Source organism: Podarcis erhardii (assembly GCF_964252035.2).
Source record: "Podarcis erhardii genome assembly, chromosome: 12".
NCBI lineage: Eukaryota > Metazoa > Chordata > Lepidosauria > Squamata > Lacertidae > Podarcis > Podarcis erhardii.
The window spans coordinates 39,353,386-39,372,063 of NC_138513.1; the positions used below are offsets into that span (position 1 = coordinate 39,353,386).

At 44.6% G+C, this 18,678-nt stretch overlaps 2 protein-coding genes and 1 long non-coding RNA gene across 4 annotated transcripts in view; 2 read left to right on the plus strand and 1 right to left on the minus strand.

Moving 5' to 3' along the window:
- The window catches only part of LOC309325825, a 71,691-nt gene extending 56,388 nt beyond the window's left edge, over positions 1 to 15,303 (plus strand). The window contains exon 2 of the long non-coding RNA XR_014150047.1: positions 15,097 to 15,303. This is a non-coding gene — a long non-coding RNA (uncharacterized lncRNA). The remainder of the gene's footprint in view (positions 1 to 15,096) is intronic.
- NPHP3 (nephrocystin 3) overlaps positions 1 to 18,678 on the minus strand; it is a 235,347-nt gene that overhangs the window by 28,752 nt on the left and 187,917 nt on the right. The window lies entirely within an intron of this gene.
- On the plus strand, positions 586 to 13,239 carry LOC309352944 (prostatic acid phosphatase-like; the record flags this gene model as incomplete). Its single annotated transcript, XM_081881768.1, has 10 exons — positions 586 to 654; positions 904 to 1,056; positions 1,673 to 1,774; positions 2,780 to 2,884; positions 3,955 to 4,087; positions 4,568 to 4,641; positions 6,265 to 6,371; positions 7,979 to 8,153; positions 12,168 to 12,210; positions 12,644 to 13,239. 10 exons carry the CDS (start codon positions 586 to 588, stop codon positions 13,237 to 13,239), a joined length of 1,557 nt encoding a protein of 518 aa, XP_081737894.1.

Sequence of the window (18,678 nt, forward strand, 5' to 3'; positions counted from 1 at the left end):
AGTGGAGAATGTGTGTCGAGGGAACGACAAATGATTTCCCTTTGGGGTTCTAAACTTACTCACAGTTGCGATCCCCATGTGCCCCAAATCTCCTTGTCCAACAGCAGTGTCAGGGACTGCTGTCAAATATGTCTGTTTCCATGCTTCCTCCTCTGTTATCCTCCTCTTCTTTGGTCCTCTCTGACCCACCCCCATTATTGTTGTAACGTCCCCTGGGACCTTACGGTGAAGGGCAGGGAATAAATTAAAATTATAACACTCACAACAAAAAGAATAAGAACAACACTGGGGAATAAGCCCCAGAAATCATTGACATTTCCCAGCATTTGGTGAAGGGCAGGGAATAAATTAAAATTATAACACTCACAACAAAAAGAATAAGAACAACACTGGGGAATAAGCCCCAGAAATCATTGACATTTCCCAGCATTTGGTGATTGAGGAAGAGAAGGGGGTTCTTCACTGGCTTGGACTAAACCAAAAGCTGGAGAAGGATTGGGTTCCAATGCCCGCCACATTTTAAGGCACATGTTATGAACTGCTATGGTTTGTGTTCTGAAAAAATGAGTTGTGAAGTCCAGTGACATGACTCACACTTTCACATACCCACATGAACTCGCCAGCCCTCACAACAAAGTGAACACGCAGGAACAGGTGGCCTGTCAGTCAAATCTACCTCATGGCTCCTGGCAGAAAAAGGGAAGAAATATTCACCAATGATTCTCAAATGTTGTTCTTTCTTCTGTTTCTTTTTGGGGTATATGCTTAATGTCCAAGTCTCCCCAAGAGAGTATTTTACTGGGATTCAAATCAACTTTACTTAGAATTATACCTTCCGTTGTAGGATCAGAAAAACAACACCACTATCCTATAACTACACTTTTCCTTTTTTCCGCTCTCTAGATTTATGTCCGAAGTACAGATACTGATCGAACCATTATGAGCGCTCAAACCAATCTGGCCGGACTCTTTCCTCCTAAAGGAAACCAAATCTGGAACAAAGAGATCCTTTGGCAACCAATTCCAGTTCATACTGTGCCTCGTTTAGAGGAAAGGGTAAGGAAATGGGTGGTATTTTTAACCTTTCCTGCTCCCTGTGCAATGAAAACATGGGCTGGATCCAGACACATCAAAGAAGCGTTTCAGTTTAAAGTGTGGTCAATTTAAACAGGGAAAACAGGTAGAGAAAAACAGGACTCCATGTCGCCTCCTGGTGGCACAATATTATATCGCACATACAACACATATAAATCACTTTTTCTTTACCATTCCAGCTAAATCCATGGTAACCTAAAAGAGAATATATATATGCACGCATGAACACACACACACATTAACAGAGAGAACACAGACCTATTCAAGGTGTAGACAGGTATATATTAAGAGAGTTTGAGATATATATATTAAGAGAGAAAAATAGAAGGCTTAGACCTGTAATGCTGGGTTGGAGGTGTAATACAACAGAAATCAGACACCAGCCTCAAGAGTCTCAACAGCATCAAGCTTTAAGCATTTTCCCGCCTGCCAAAGTATTGAATGTGTGAAAACAACCTCAGACTATTAATCATAATCCAAATTTAGGGTGGACACATGGATTATGCACAGGCAGGCGACACCATCAGGAGGCCTTTGTAGTTAGTTAATACATTTTATTTATTTGTTCTTATTTTAGTTGCTGTATTTTCCTGTCAAAGCCAAATGTCCGAAATATGACCAACTTCTAAAGGAAACTTTTGAATCCGAAACAGTCAAGGGAGAAGTGAAAAAGCACATGGTAAGAAAGGGAGAGGTGGTAACTTTAAGGCTGCAGTCCCTGCAAGGCAGTCCCACTGACGTCAATGGGTCTTACTTTTGAGTAGACCTCCCGAGGAATGTGCAGCAAATGTCTGATTTGACAGCCAAACCGTCGTGGCGCCAGACTATAAACCTGTTTGCCGCTGTTTTCTTCCAGGTCATTTTTTAAAAAATTAGTTGTGCAAGTGCTCCTCTAGGCTACTTAAAACTAGAGATGTATCAACTGACCAATAGGGAAACTCTTTCTCTATCTGAAAATGCAACACATGTACTTGTGTATGTAGCTTTGAAGTGTTTTATTTCTATTGTTCTCACTTGCTTGCAAAATAAACAGAAAATAAATTTTCCCAAAAGGGAAAGATGTCTAGACAGATTGTCATGTTCAGGGGTCAGCAAACTTTTTCAGCAGGGTTATAGTCCACTGTCCCTCAGACCTTGTGGGGAGCCAGACTATATTTGGGGAGGGGGGTGAACGAATTCCTATGCCCCACAAATAACCCAGAGGTGCGTTTTAAATAAAAGGACACATTCTACTCATGTAAAAACACGCTGATTCCTGGACCGTCCGCGGGCTGGATTTAGAAGGTGATGGGGCCGGATCCAGCCCCCAGGCCTTAGCTTGCCTACCCATGGTCTTGTTGCTTTGGCAGGGAAGACAAGAGCACTTCCAGATTTGCAGGGTCCAATGTCAGTGTGCTTAACCCCTTCCCTTCTGAATACCAGAAGGGAATGAAGGGTCCCTTCCGCTTTCTTTGAGTGGCAGGTCGGAATGACGGGAAAGGGCCCCCAATTTGGTCCCTTCCCATCATCTGGGAAGTGAAGAAACTGATCCTTTTATTCTTGAAAAGCCTGTACAGTATTAAAGGACAGGGCTAAACTTTGCCAAATCATAAGACGCCAATCCCTGCAGGAACAGGCGCTATCGATCCCTGCGTACCCATTCGCACTTAGTGATTTATTGATCCTTCTGCTCTTTCTCTTTCAGGAATTTCTAGGTAAAATGGCAGCTAACATGGGATACGACTTGCCGACGGTTCTGGATTATAAAAGTCTCAAACTCTGGAAGGCATACGATGCTTTACATGTTCAGGTATTTCTAAGAAAACTTTATCACTCATCCGGCTCCAGTAACAACAACAAAATAATAGGTTAGAACAAGATCTGGCAACCAAAGGCAAATGAGAGCACTTCGTGTGGAACAATGATTAGCCAATGGCGGAGCTTCATGCTCCGGCACCAGGGGGCGGAGAGCAGGTGGGGGCGGGGCTAGCATGCGCCCCGGGGGCGTGCGCTCCCTCCACACCCCTCTTCCTCCACCAGTGTGATTAGCGGCCCTGTTTTCAATACTGCTTGTGTCACCATAGCAACAGAAACTGCAGAGTGGTCCAAGCTACTGTTTAGACCCAGGGGTGCCAACTTGAATAAAATATGGGGGGCAGGTAAGCCCTACCCCCGTAATCAATCACATGGTGTGGCATACACACGCCATTTGGGGGCAATGCCTAACAACTTTGGGCCTACCCCCCTCAAATATTTTATTGGGGGACCCGAAGGGACTGTGGCCTCTAGGAGTTGGCTCCTATGTCACCAGGGAAGGGGAAAGGGAAGAAATAAATGTCCCATAATGAGCTCCAGCTACTTAGTTTCTGTGGCACAGGCAACATATCACCTGTACTGGGCCACCTCTTTAGTTATGGAAAGGCCCATTCTCCCAAAAAGGAGAATCTATCAGGCTAAGCTCATCCATCTTGGCTGACCACTCTAGCAGTCATTTTATTTAAACACCAGAGTCACAGGTTTGGGGAGGCAACTCCAAAAATCTATTCAGTCTAACTCTAATCTTAGAACCACAGAAATTTATTCAGACCAAGGACTCAGCCACACTCAGTCAACTATATCATTATAACTGTGTTATAAACATGTGACACCTTTTTTTTTAACTATATGTAGATCCAGCCCCAGCCTCCTCTCATTTTAACATGTTTTTATCGGCTCTGGTTTTTGTTGGTGGTTGTGAGCCACTTTATGTAAACCAAAAGGTGGCATGTAATGGGTTTTCCTAAATATAAATATGAAACAAGAGAAGAGGTAACTGTTAAGGGGGGGGGGAGGGCATGGATCACAGGAGGGAAAAAAACCTTCTTTTTTTCCTAACTGTAGAAAATCCATAACCAGCATCGACCAGACTGGGCTGATGATCAAGCCATGGAGAAATTGGAAAAGCTTTTGGCCTTTTCTTTACATGCCATGTTTGGGGTACACAAAAGAGTAGAAAAATCACAACTACAAGGAGGTAAGGAGGGGAAATTCAATATGGCATGCATGTATCCTTGTTTATCTTAAGTGGGGGCAGCTAATTTTTTAATTTTTTTGCCTCAGGGGCTGCACTGAGGGTTGGACACACATACCTCAAGGGGCACATGACTCATGTGTGCAAAAGCACATGTATGTGTGTATGCCTACCTCTGCACCTGTCCAGCATGGGCCTAGGCCTAACCTTTGTGGTTGCCAGCCTCTGCCAGGGAAACAGCCAGGCTCTACAACATGTATTGATCACGTTATTATTGGTGACAGTGGTTGTGTTTGGAGGGCATTGCTAGGATTCCGTATCACCTTGAAAACAACAACAACAACAAAGTTAGATGTCCTCAGTCCCAGCTTTTTGGGGAGCAGGGAGGAGTCATCACAGTGATAAAGGGGAGTGAAAGGCTGAAAGGCTTGGAATGGATTGCTGGTTTAACCATCATTTGTATTCTTTTTCATCACCATTAAGGTCTCCTTCTGAATGAAATTTTGTACCAGATGTCACAAAGTCCTAATGGAAGAAAAATGTTAATGTATTCAGCTGTACGTATGAACATTTTTTAAATTGACCAAACCTTCTATAGCTCACATTTTTCCTGCTCCTTTCTAGCTCCCCTTTCTGTTTGGCAACACTATTTGTCTATTCAATTCACATTACGTTCATCACATATTTTAAAAGTTGGGTTGAAAGCTAACACTTTTAAATTTGAAGGGAAAGCAGCCATGCCACTGATCTGTGACCCTGCCCTCCTGATTCGGATTGGGCCCCACACAGTACATTGTACTTGGGAATATATGGGGAGGCTTGAGGCTAGGAAACCTGCAGAGCCCTCCAACCCAGGTCAGGTGTGGTGTGCTCTTTCTGCAAAACATAAGTGGAAATCTCACACATATACAAGATTAATGCAACATCTCACTGATACTGAAGGCAACCTCAAGGCCATCCCCAGGTCTCGTGAGTATAACTTAAAAGACAACAAGAATGCAAAAAATAAATAAATCTCCGCTAGATTCTGGAGTCATGTTCTAGGGCAGAAAGGGGAGATCCCAAGTTTCTTGTAACATGTTGTCAGTTTCAGTGCTGGCATGTATTTGCTAAAGGGCTTTCTCCGTTCTGTTACCGCTCACATTCTGTATTCCAAACCACAAATCATTCATTTTTCAATATGAATATGACAGGTTCTTACATAATTCACATTGTCAAGTTTTACTTTCTTATTGGCTCTGGATATAGACATGTGCCTCCTCTCCTCAGGGAGCAGAGTTGCGTATTGACTCCAAAATGCTTAATAACCCTACTCAGTACTTTCTTGTAAACGTTAAACAAAATGGAAGGTAAATCAAAGCCTGCAGAACTCCACAGCACCCAAGCCACCTTGCCAATGCACCACCTTCTGGGAACAACCATCCAAGTTGGAACAGAACAACTGCAAAACAACTTCCCCTACTCCCAACTCAGATAGTCTCTCAGAAGAATTCCATGGCTGGTGGCAATAAAAACCCCTGAGAGACCAAGGAGACCCAGCAGGGACATACTCTACCTTTCCATTGTTCATACATAGGACCTGCCTGTGCAATCCTTTTTAGGGCAGATAAATTGCATGACTGGAGTACACACATTTTATGGACAATATGTGTATACAGTTCTAGATTCATATGCAGAAGAGTGAGTAGCATAAACTTTATTTCAGATGGATGTATGCAGAATGAAACACAAATGTGAAGTAACTACATGTTTAAACAATACCGAATAAATATCTGAAACAAGGTCCTACATTCCCGGGGCTGCACATTTCATTCTCTTTAAATTCTTGCTTGGGTAACCTTGCGAAAGGGGTCCTTTTGCCATTAAATCCATCGCATGTCATAGACCACAGTGGAGGACTTTTTCTGATACAGCATCCTTGGAACTTAAGGCCGGCCCAAGACATTTTGGCACTTGAGGTGGACACAAAATGTAGTGAAGATCTGCCTCAGGAACAAAGGGGAAATAAAGATTGACATCGTTACCTGCTGCCCCTGTGCAACTTGCCACCTGAGGCAGTCATCTCACCTTGCCTCATGGGTGGGCGGGCCGGCTTAGAGCTAACAGTGTCTAAGTACTCTATACACAAACGCACTTCTGTCATGGGAGCAGTAAGGAATTCTTTATTTTCTTTTTTATAGCATGATGTCACACTCGTAGCTCTCCAGGTAGCATTGGGTGTTTTCAAAGAACATCTACCTCCCTTCGCCGCTTGCCATATTTTTGAGGTATATCGAGAAGACAATGCGTAAGTACTGATGCATAGATAAAATAATCAGCAATGGTATATTGGGTAAACAAGATTCACTCACCTTCTCAAACCTGCACAGAACACAGTATTTCTTCTCACAATTTGTGCACTGCTAAAATGAGCCCAAAAAAAGTTGCGTTCCCAGACTCTCCAAGTGTTCCTATTTTCCAAGGACACCCCCAATTTAGAGAAGCTGTCCCAGTTTCTGATTTGATCCCAGAACTGCCCACTTTTCCTTAGAAAGTCCCTATTTTCATTGGAGAAATGTTGGAGGGTATGGAATTATCCCAGCCCTGAGCTGTCTGAAGGCAATCCTGTATAGGGAAGGTTGTTTTTAATGTTTAACATATTATCATGTTTTTATATACCGTATTTTTCACTCTATAGGACGCACATGACCATAGAACGCACCTTGTTTTACAGGGGGAGAACAAGAAGAAAAAAATCTCCCCCTCTCTGCTCAGCGCCCCTTCAGCGAAGCGGCAGGAGAAATGGAGCCCCTTCCATTTCTCCTCCTGCTTGGCTGAAGGGACACTGCGCAGCTCTCCCTCTCTGCTGAAGCCAGGAGAGTCTTGCTCTCCCGGCTTCAGCAAAAGGAACCTGAAGCCTGCGGAGCGCAGCGGAAATTTGTGCTGTGCTCCAAAGGCTTCAGGCAGCTATCCTTGAAGCCTGGAGAGCGAGAGGGGTTGGTGTGCACCAACCCCTCTCGCTCTCCAGGCTTAAGCAAAAGCAACGCGAAACCTCCGGAGCACGGAGGGAGCACTCCTTCTGTGCTTCGGAGGCTTTGCATTGCTATCGCTGAAGCCAAGGAGCCTGTATTCGCTCCATAAGATGCACACACATTTCCCCTTAATTTTTGGAGGGGAACAAGTGCGTCCTATAGAGCAAAAAATATGGTACGTTAGAAGCTGCTCAGAGTGGCTGGGGCAACCCAGTAAGATGTGTGGGGTATGAATTATCATTATGGAATGGGACGTCCCTGTTTTCATTGGAGAAATGTTGGAGTGTATGCATTTCTCTGTGTTTGAGCTTGACACCCGGCTGTCCAAAATGCTATTGGAAGTGCATTTCATAGGTGAATGGCTGAGGTGTACCTGCCTTTGAAAGAGAGAAAGGGATTGAAAGGGTTGAGCCACACTTTGTGCCAGCGTTCTTCAATCTAGAGTCCCCAGATGTTGTTGGACTACAGCTGCTTTCATCTCTAGACAGCTGGACCAGCCATCAGGGTTGTCGTCCAGCAACATCGACGGACTTAAGACATAAGGCGGCGGCTGAAGCAACAGTTGCATTTTGCATGTAGGTCCTTCGGTATTTTGCCACCTATGCACAAATCCCATTGTGGTGCATGCAAAGGTTGCAGGATAGATGCACTGAAGGAAAGAAATGGAGGGGGCATTGCCAGACAGCAGCAGTGCACAGCAGGGATAGTGGGCGGCGGGGCAGGGGTGGAGGCCAGGCACCCACAGCAAAAGTTCTGTGGGTACCCGCCCCCCCCCGGCCCCCTAGAGTTAGCGCCAATGTCCCTGGGCAATATATGGCTACATCTTATGAGAATGACAACATAGGAATCCAATCAGGGGGTGACCTGACTTTCTTCTTTTCAGTGTGCACACCATCGAGATGTACTATCGGACCAGTCCTGATGCTCCACCTCAACAGCTCATTTTGCCAGGCTGTAAAGCGGCTTGTCCCTTTAGGGACTTTAGAAAACTGCTTTCTGATGTCTTACCGGAGAACTGGGAAGCAGAATGTAACCATAGGTGGCAACGTGACAGAAAGGTAAGATAGGGTTGAAACAAAAACGTGTAAAACGGTTGTGTCATCATTCAAGGTCCCAGCTTGACCTTCCTCTCAAAATCATAATACAGTGGTACCTCGCGTTAAGTACTTAATTCATTCCGGAGGTCCGTTCTTAACCTGAAACGGTTCTTAACCTGAAGCACCACTTTAGCTAATGGGGCCTCCTGCTGCCACTGCATCATTGAAGCACGATTTCTGTTCTCATCCTGAAGCAAAGTTCTTAACCTGAGTTACTATTTCTGGGTTATCGGACTCTGTAACCTGAAGCGTATGTAACCCGAGGTAGCACTGTAATTAGTGGGGCTGGACTGTTTGAGGTTTGAAGCTTTAGGAATGCAGCTTCCACCCCCCACCTTCATCCTGCTCCACCCTCGAGACACTGGAAAGCAGACTGCCCTGTTATCCTGGGAACTATAGTTCGTTAAGGCTGTCGGGAATTATAGCTTTGTGAGGGGTAAAATGCAATTCCCAGTGTACTTTGGAGGACATCACTGTTGGGAGGAAAGCTACAACAATTGTAATATGTTACCTAAAAAGGGAATGAAGTGGAAGACATACAGTGGTGCCTCGCAAGACGAAATTAATCTGTTCCGAGAGAGCCGGTGTGGTGTAGTGGTTAAGAGCGGTAGTCTCGTAATCTGGGGAACCGGGTTCGCGTCTCCGCTCCTCCACATGCAGCTGCTGGGTGACCTTGGGCCAGTCACACTTCTCTGAAGTCTCTCAGCCCCACTCACCTCACAGAGTGTTTGGTGTGGGGGAGGAAGGGAAAGGAGAATGTTAGCCGCTTTGAGACTCCTGAAGGGGAATGAAAGGCGGGATATCAAATCCAACCTCTTCTTCTTCTTCTCTTCGTATAGCGGTTTTTTCGTCTTGCGAAGCAAGCCCATTGACAGCTTAGCGGATTAGCGCTATTAGCGGTTTAGCGGCTTTTAGCGGATCAGCTGATAAGCGGCTTAGCGGCTTAGGAAAAGGTGGGGAAACCCGCAGGAACTCGCAAGACATTTCATCTTGCGAAGCAAGCCCATAGGGAAATTCGTTTTGCGAAGCGCCTCCAAAACAGAAAACCCTTTCGTCTAGCGGGTTTTCCGTCTTGCGAGGCGTTCGTCTTGCGGGGCACCACTGTAAAGGCAGACTATTCTTCCTCCTCACCGATTCCTACTTTTTTAGTAAATACTTACAGTCATACCTTGGGTTACAAATGCTTCAGGTTGCATTTTTCCGGGTTATGTTTTTTTAAAAAAATAATATTTATTACTTTTAAACACTACAAAAAAGGAAAGAAGAAGAAAAAAGACAATACAATACAATATAAAAAAATTACACAACACTAACACAATAAACTAAACAAGACAAAACAAAAACAGTTTAATACACATCATACAATTTCAATATCTTATCTTACATTCACTTGTTTCAACGACCTCCTCACACCTCCCTTTTTGTATTCCACTTCTATTAATTATTTCAGCAATCCCTTTCCATCTTCCTCTATTTTCTATCCTATAATTCTCTTAACATATTCTACCCTTATTTTTCCTTTAATACTCTAATAATCTATTTATACCTAATTCCTTATAACATTTCTACTAAAGCCATATAACTTCATTCCAACATTTTTCTAGCATTCATTAATTTTACAATATTTCTATAAATAGTCTTTAAACTTTTTCCATTCTTCTTCCACCGACTCTTCTCCCTAGTCTCAGATTCTGCCAGTCATTTCTGCCAGTTCCATATAGTCCATCAACCTGGTGATCTTCTGTCCGATGCTCTTAGCTCTTTTCCAAGTCCCTTCTGCAGATCTTCTTCGTATTTACACAAAAACATTACTTTGTCTTCTACTGATCTTATTTTTATTTTCCTTCCTTTGAAGCTGAAGAATAGACCTTGGGGAAACTCCCACCTAAAGATGATTTTATACCTTCTCAGCAGGGCAACCAAATCTCTGTAGTTAGACCTAAGATCCAAAAGGTATTTTGGGACGTCTTTAAAAATTTCCACTCTTGGCTGTTGTACTTCTAGGTTCTTCTGGTAGTGCCAACAGTCTCTTATTCTGTTCTTCTCTTTTTTCCCTCTTCCAAATCTGAAGGCCCTCACAGTTTTAATCTCTTCTTGACCCAAATCCAAGTCCCAAAAATCAGCAAATTTCTGTGTGAAGAAGTCTATCAAACTTTCCTTCTCCAATTCAGGTCGGGCTCTGATCCTCAAATTTGTCTGTTTTTCTTTAAATTCAATCATAGCAAGCATCGACTTATGGTCATCAAGTTGCCTCTGTAAGGCTGGTACTCTCTCTCTCTCCAATTGTGTTACTTTACATTCAGCAGCAACGGCTTTCTCCCTAGCTTCCTCTGCAGTCTGCCGTGTCAAAATAGATTTCTGTATCAATTTCTGGATTGTTTCTGTGTTGATATTCACCTTTTGTCCCAGATTATTTATACTTTCTGTATTTAAGTCAATTTTAATAGTTGCAGCGTCCACTTTCGCATTTATCACGTCTGTTTTCTTCTTAAGCTGTTCCAGTGAATCATTTATCTTACTTAATGCATCCGCTAAGGCCTCTTCTGTCGACATACCTCTTGATTTTTAATATACTGTTACAAACTCAATAGGAGAAGAAGCAGGGGGGGCTGATATTGAGGCTCTCCTAAATTGCTGCCAAGACCTCCCAGACCTTAATGTTTTTTCAAGAATTGACTAGTCTGTTTTTTCCTTTCCATTTGCCATAACACTTAAACGATTCAAGGTCAGTCCCAGAGTCTCACAGCTTTTTATCTTGCAGCTGGAAATTCCCCCAGCCCAGCTCTTGTAGCAGTTTCAAAGGCTTCCTCTAGGGGGAAACAGTTTCTGTTTATATTAGTCAATAATGTCCTCTTTTAAACACAGCTCAAACAATGAAGTTAGTTTCAGTTTTCAGTTACTTTTACTCCTTTTTAAAAGCAGACGGAGACAGTAGAAACAATGTATTTCTCTTATTAGCTAACTGTCAATGAACGTTCTAATCGCTGTCAGTGAGCCTTCCAAAAAACGTCAGTCCTGCTAGCAGCCCGTTTCCAGGGTCTGAGTGGCGGTATTTTAACACTCTTCACTCTCTCCCGCAGGCATATTCAGTTCACAACTCCCCCCCCTCTTCTCCTGCCTCCCAAGGGGGGGGGGGGTTAATGTTCTTTACCGATGGAAATTTAGTCCTTTACAATAGGCTTTCCAAGGCTTCAGCTTACAGCCTCAATGCTTCAGTCTATTTACAAAAGGGGAAGGCGGACTTCCTGTATTGAACCTACCCATTACGATACCAAATTAAACTTTTAGAAATCCAGTCCTCCCACTTCAGCTCTACTCACGGGTAATTACTTTAAAATCAAATTGTCCACAGGAAAAAGTCAGCGCTCTCCGGCAACAGCAATGTGGCTTCACTCTGTGGAAGAAGCAGACAATTCAAAGCACCGCGCTGCTCACCCCACGTCGCTCCGGACCCCCGAAACTGGGTTTCCCTGCGAGTAGGGGAGGCGCAAAAGGTGCCCGCCAGATCCCACGCTCACAGGCGGGGGATGTTTTGCGGGTCTCCGCCTTCGCCGTGACGGCCAGACCCAAATTCCCACGGGGAAAATTCCTCCCGATCAGAGGAATTCCGCCATTACCAGAGGCACCAACCCGGAAGTCTGCATTTTTCCGGGTTATGGACTGCCGAAACCCGGAAGTACCAGAACAGGTTACTTCTGGGTTTCAACGGTCACGCATGTGCAGAAGCACTAAATCGCACTTTGTGCATGCGCAGAAGCGCCAAATTGCAACCCACGTGTGCCCAGATGCGCAGCTGTGGGTTGCAAACGCTGCAGGTTGCAAACACGCATTCCACACGGATCACGCTCGCAACCTGAGCGTCCACTGTATAGGTAAAAAAATGCTTTACTAAATTTCAACGTTTTTAACATACACAGTCAAAACACACTTTCATATTTTCTCTTATTTTTGTTGACTTCCCACCCCATTTTCCAGATAATACTTAAGGACGGGACACAGGATTCTGGCAAGAAACAAGGTGTGTGTGTGTGTATTTTTGTAAATCAAAACTGGTGTATGGACTCTGTCAAGTTGGATACCTACTGTTCTCCGGATGTGGAATTTCTGACAATTAAATGCAGACCTTTCTATCTTCCCCGGGAATTTACAACAGTGGTGTTAACAGCGGTGTACATAGCACCAACTGCAAATGCATGCAGGGCCATGAGCAGTATGCATGAAAACATCAATGCTAAATTGAGCAGATACCCGGAGGCTGTGCACATTATTGCGAGGAACTTCAATCACACAAATGTGAGGGCAGTACTCCCAAAATTCCATCAGCACATTGAGTGTGCAACAAGAGGAGAAAATACTCTTGACAAGGTGTACACAAACATTAGACGGGCATGAGGTCAAGACCTTGGCGCACCTCAGTGGTACAGATCATGTGTCCCTGCTTCTGACACCAGTATACACACCCCTCAGGAAACAAGGCCAGATACAAACACGGATGGTTACGGTGTGGCCTGAGGGAGCCTCTCAGCAACTGCAGGACTGTTTCCAGGAGACCGACTGGAATATCTTCGACCATGAAGATCTAGAAACTTATACATCAACAGTCCTGGATTATATTAGATTCTGCACAGCAAATGTCACCAGGGGAAAGTATGTTAAGTTGTATCCGAATAGGAAGCCCTGGATGACAGGAGAGGTTAGGAGATTATTGAAGGCCAGAAATTCTGCTTTTAGAACTGGGGACCGGGTATTGTATGGCATAGAAAGAGTGAACTTGAAGAGGGGTATCAGGAAAGCAAAAGCGGAGTACAGAGGAAAAATTGAGGACCATCTGAGAAATCATGATACTAGACAAATGTGGCAGGGAGTCCAACATCTGACTGGTTATAAATCAAGGAATTCATCAGTGGTAGAGAGTACTGCTTCCTTGGTGGGAGAGTTTAATACCTTCTTTGCCCGATTTGAGGTGACACCAACAGTGAGTCCAACAGGGATGCCAGAGCTATTGGCGTCACTACCTACAGGAAATGCTGCCAGGGTGGAAGAGTGAGAAGTGAGGCGAAAATTAAAGGAGGTAAACACGAGGAAGGCTATGGGCCCGGATGGGGTGGCTGGCAGGGTGCTAAGAGATTGTTCGGACCAACTGGCAGGAATCTTTACGAAGATTTTTAACCAGTCTCTGGCCCAAGCCACTGTTCCACCCTGTCTGAAATCTGCTACCATTATACCCCTGCCAAAAACATCAAAGATAGACAGTCTGAATGATTTTCGCCCTGTGGCGCTGACACCCATTATAATGAAATGTTTCGAAAAACTGGTGAGGAAGCGCATCTTATCTTGTCTGCCAGTGGGACTTGACCCTTACCAGTTTGCGTACAAGGCAAAGAGATCCACAGAGGATGCTGGGGCAATGGCTTTACACGCTGCCCTGACTCATTTGGAGAAGCAAGGGAACTACGTGAGATTGTTATTTGTAGACTTTAGTTCTGCATTTAATACTATTATTCCGCATAGATTGGTGCCCAATTAGACCTGGGACTTCCACCATGTTTGTGCAGGTGGACATTAGACTTTCTATCAAACCGTTCCCAAAAGGTCAGGTTGGGTTCCCACGTCTCTGCGGATCTCATCACGAATACAGGGACGCCGCAGGGGTGCGTGTTGAGCCCGCTTTTATACATGCTCTATACAGCTGACTGTGCCCCCAAATACCCCAGTAATAAGATCATTAAGTTCGCAGATGATACAACGGTGGTTGGTTTAATTACGGCTGGGGAGGGGGAGACGGCCTATAGGAAGGAAGTTGAGCAGTTGGGGGAGTGGGGGAGTGGTGCAGGAAAAACAACTTACTGCTTAACTTAAAGAAAACAAATGAGATCATTGTGGACTTTAGGAAATGTAAATTGAATATTCAGCTACTTATTATTGAGGGGAAGTGCGTGGAATAGGTCTCAGTGTTTCGATTTCTGGGAATGGAGTTGAGAGACGACCTAACCTGGGGAGAGAACAGCAAAGACCTGGTGAAGAGAGCACAGCAGAGGTTATATTTTCTGAGAATCCTCCAGAAAAACAATCTCTCAAAGGACCTGTTGATGGCATTCTACCATTGCACTGTGGAGAGCATACTAACTTACGGTCTGTGCGTGTGGTTTGGGAGCTGCAAGGCCAGGGAAAAAACAATGCTATCCAGGGTTGTAAAGACTGCAGAGAGAATTATTGGGTGCACTCTTCCCACCTTAGATCAAATCTATGCTTCCAGGTGCCATAAGAAAGCGGCAGAGATAGCACATGATAGTACGCACCCCGGAAATGATCTCTTTCAGCTTCTGCCTTCTGGAAGAAGGTATAGGGTTATAAAGGCCAGGACTCGCCGCCTGAAAAACAGTTTCTACGCTAATGCAATTCTGGTTCTAAACGCAGCATAAGGGGTCTCTGAAGTATAGAGTTTTTTAGGGGTTTTTGAATGTTTTATGTAGTTTGATATAGTTTTTATGTAGTTATATATAGCTTTGTGGTAGTTTTATGTAGTTTTTATGTAGTTTTATGTAGTTTTTCAATTTCATTGTTCCGCAAGGGACAATGACAATAAAGATATCGGGGGGGGGGAGTTGCTGTTTCTCCCCTTCTGCTACACCCTGTTTTCTAGCTATCAAATGAAAGCCACAACATTATAATCTAATTCCTTCTGTTGTTCATAGCTCAAACCCTGCTGGCAAGTTCATCACACTATAACACTTCTTTAAATAGTCTGAAAAAGGCATCCATTCTTCCATAAAAACACTCGTCATTAGATTCTCTGAATGCAAATGTATACATAACTTATAATGACTATCTGCAAATTTCCTAAATATGTTCACAGTGTTGTTGACCTTTTGTCATGTTGCTGTTGTCTCTCACCTCCTACCAGAATGAAAAGGAAAGCCAAAGAAAGGGGAAATCAGCAAACTGAACTCCTCAGGAAGGAAACTGGACGGCAAAGTTATAAATCACCGGCAACACTACATGATTGTTGATGCTTTTGTGTGGTGCTCATAATCAAGATTTTCTTCTTCTCGTTGAAAATTCCAATCAAATAAAATCAGGCACATAGGTGCACTAGATTAGCTTGAGCAAACACCATCATTTGCAAGTTAATGTGTGTCTATAGATTTAATCTAATTACTTGAGGGTGGGAAAAGCAGGGGTCTATTTTGCAACCTTACTAAGGGTTAGGAATATATGGATATTCCTAATTCCAAACTGCTGCAGAGCTTAACAACCTTTGTCAGAACCCCATTCATCCAAAATGGTTGACACATTTAATATATTACCCTGTATCGGTCCCTACAGCCGCAACAGGCGCTGTAAATCTGCAATGGTTTGACTTCACCCCTGAAGGCACACTCTTCAATTGTCTTCCAAGGCTGATAGCTGCCAACAATAACTTAAGTTGGCACTGTTATTTATCCAGCTGTTAGATTAGTCAGACAGTTTGAATTCTCACACCCCATCTAGACCCAGCGAGAGTCACTGTGCAGTAAAAACACTGACAACTAACTGAGAGTGGAGAAAGAGAGAAAACTCGCCAGAAACAATAAAGGAAAAACAGAAAATGGAGGGATATGCTGTAATCATCACACTAGATGTCCTATCAGAACAATCTTTGCATGATCGCAGGTTTGTTCTGTTTCTACAGCTTCTATTGCATGGGTAGGCAAACTAAGGCCCAAGGGCCGTGTAATGGTTCTAGGGGTTGCTCGTGCGTAAATCGGCGCCACACCTGGCTGGGTTGCCTGAGTGAGCCCTTTCTGTCTGGACAGCCACTCACCCGTGGCTGCCTCAATCGCTGGCAGAATCCGTCAGTGGGTGTTTCTTGAACTTCTTCCAGCAAAGAAGCTCTTTGACGCCTAGTCTCTGCCTACTCTCCCTGTGCGGAAGCCTTTGCGCAGGGAGGGTATGGGCAGTGGAGGACCCGTGCTCTCCCCGCTGGTCTCCGGCGAGGAGTCATGGAGCCACCTCGCCGATTCCCCCATCTGCCCCCCTTCTCCACTGGTGCTACGCTGATTTCCTTCCCCAGAAGATGGGCTGCTTCTCTCCCTCCCGGGACACTCTCCGTAATCCCTCTGGAGCCCTCCCTCTCCCTCTGGCTCCGATGGCAGTTCCCTGACAGGCCGGATCCGGCCCAGTCACCTTCTAAATCCAACCCGTGGACACTCTGGGAATGAGCGTGTTTTTACATGAGTAGAATGTGTGCTTTTATTTAAAATGCATCTCTGGGTTATTTGTAGGGCATAGGAATTTGTTCATTTTTTCCCCTTCAAAATATAGTCTGGCCCCCCCACAAGTCTGAGGGACAGTGGACTATCCCCCTGCTGAAAATTTTGCTGTCCCCTGTTCTATTGAATGGAAGCTCTTGCACAGTTCCCACAATTTCAATGGGACTTAGACAGGACTTTTGAAGTCCCTGCTCCCGTGAAATCTGTATAGGTTTTCTAGCTCCCTCCTCCCTGTGCCAGATATGTTGAAAAAGAAATATAGGAATGGTTTGTCCTGCAGGCCATTCATTTGCCTTTGAAGCATCATACCCACTGAAACTGACCTGTGTTTTGTGCGCCAGTAGTGATTTTGGCCCAGAAAAGCGAGATGAGCACTGTACCCCATAGTCACCTTTGACTGGACTTAACCATCCAGGGATCCTTTGCCTTAACTACATAAACAAAAGGAAAAGGTGTTTCCTTCCTCTAGAGTTCTCAAATAGTAGTGTCAGGGAACTGCCATCGGAGCCAAGAGTGGAGGTAAGGCTCCCTAGCGATGCAGGAGAAGGGCCCAGCCGGGAGAGAGGGAACACTTCCTCGGAGGAAGGAAATCAGCGTGACACCAGGAAGAAAAGGGAGCCGGGAAGGACTTCGGAGAGATGGCTCCAAGACTCTTCCACAGAGACCAGAGGGGAGAGCCCAGGACCTCCGCTGGCCACACCCACTCTGCGCAGAAAACTTCTGCGCAGGGAGACTAGGCGGCGACTTGGTGTCAAAGAGCTTTTATGCTGGAAGAAGTTCAGGAAACGCCCACTGACGGATTCTGCCAGTGACTGACACAGCCACAGAGAAAGTGTTGTTCAGCCAGGGAAAGGTTTAGCCAGACAACGTTGCCTAGAGCAGCGGCCACTTACACACGAGCAACCCCAATTCCCCTTACAAGTAGGCATGTACATATTGCAATGTGTACATTTAGTGGTGCAGCAGTAAAACTGCTAGCACATTTGCAAAGTAAAGTATGTTTTCAAATTGGATGGGGGACCATGTCGTGTTGAAATTCCTGCATTGCACAGGGTTTGGACCAGATGACCCTCAGTGTTCCTTCCAATTCTATGTAGTGGGTTAATCAGTTAAAGGGCAGTAGCAGTTAACTATTTTCAAATATCCAGTGGGTCATCAAATCATATTGCGCTCTATAAATACCTTCTTGACTTCTTCTGACTTCATAAGTTTTGAAATGTTCGAGGATTTGCCACTGTTTTTCCATTTATGGAAACTGAAGAAAAAATTGTATACTTCTGGGCTCACATACCTCTGGATAATTCTAAACCCAGAAATGTACCCTATGAAAAAACAATTGGAATTCATAAGGTTACCTGTAGGCTTTTCATAATTAACCAGGGTACATAATGAAGGATAACAAAACCCATTTCGGCCATAATGAATGACCTCAAACAAAGCATGCAGAACAAATACTGTCTATATAGCAAATGGATGTTCCAAAACATCCAAAATGATGAAAAAGCAACTTAATCACTAGAGGTCACTCTATTCCTTCAAATCTCAGATTGTGGTTCAGTCAACCAAGAATATTTCCACACTACTTCGCTCTAGAATTTCCCCACACACTCACTTTTATGGGGAACTTACATGACATCATCAAATCTTTGTTCTCTGTCCCCTCCTCCTCCCCCCCCCCCGTACTTACCATATTTTTTGCACCATAACACTCACTTTTTTCCTCCTAGAAAGTAAGGGGAAATGTCTGTGCGTGTTATGGAGGGAATGCCTACGGGTGGCATGCCTACGGATTTTCCTCCTCTAAAAACTACATGCGTGTTATGGTCGGGTGTGTGTTATAGAGCGAAAAATACGGTATATGTTCTCTTTTGAGTGCTCCCAAAAGCTTACAGGACAGGGTGGGCTGGATCTCTGCAGGTGTAGACCAATCTGCCTTGGAAGGGGCATCGTTTGGGCATGTGCACCTTAATCCAAACAAGTCAGAGAGGCTCCAGTTCAAATCTGAGGTGGAGCAGGCAATGACATCCCACTCTCCAACTCTAGGACAAGTCGTTCTTGGCACCTGAGGCAGAAAATCCCAGAAAAAGCGGAGGGTCATCATAGGACAGCAGGAGAGCAGCTATGATGTCCTCAGAATCTTAGAGAAAGGCTGTGAATGTCACTTCTCAGGAACCCTGCGTAGCCGCTTCCAGTTAGCATAGACAATACCCAGCTTGAGGAACCAACAGCCTGAC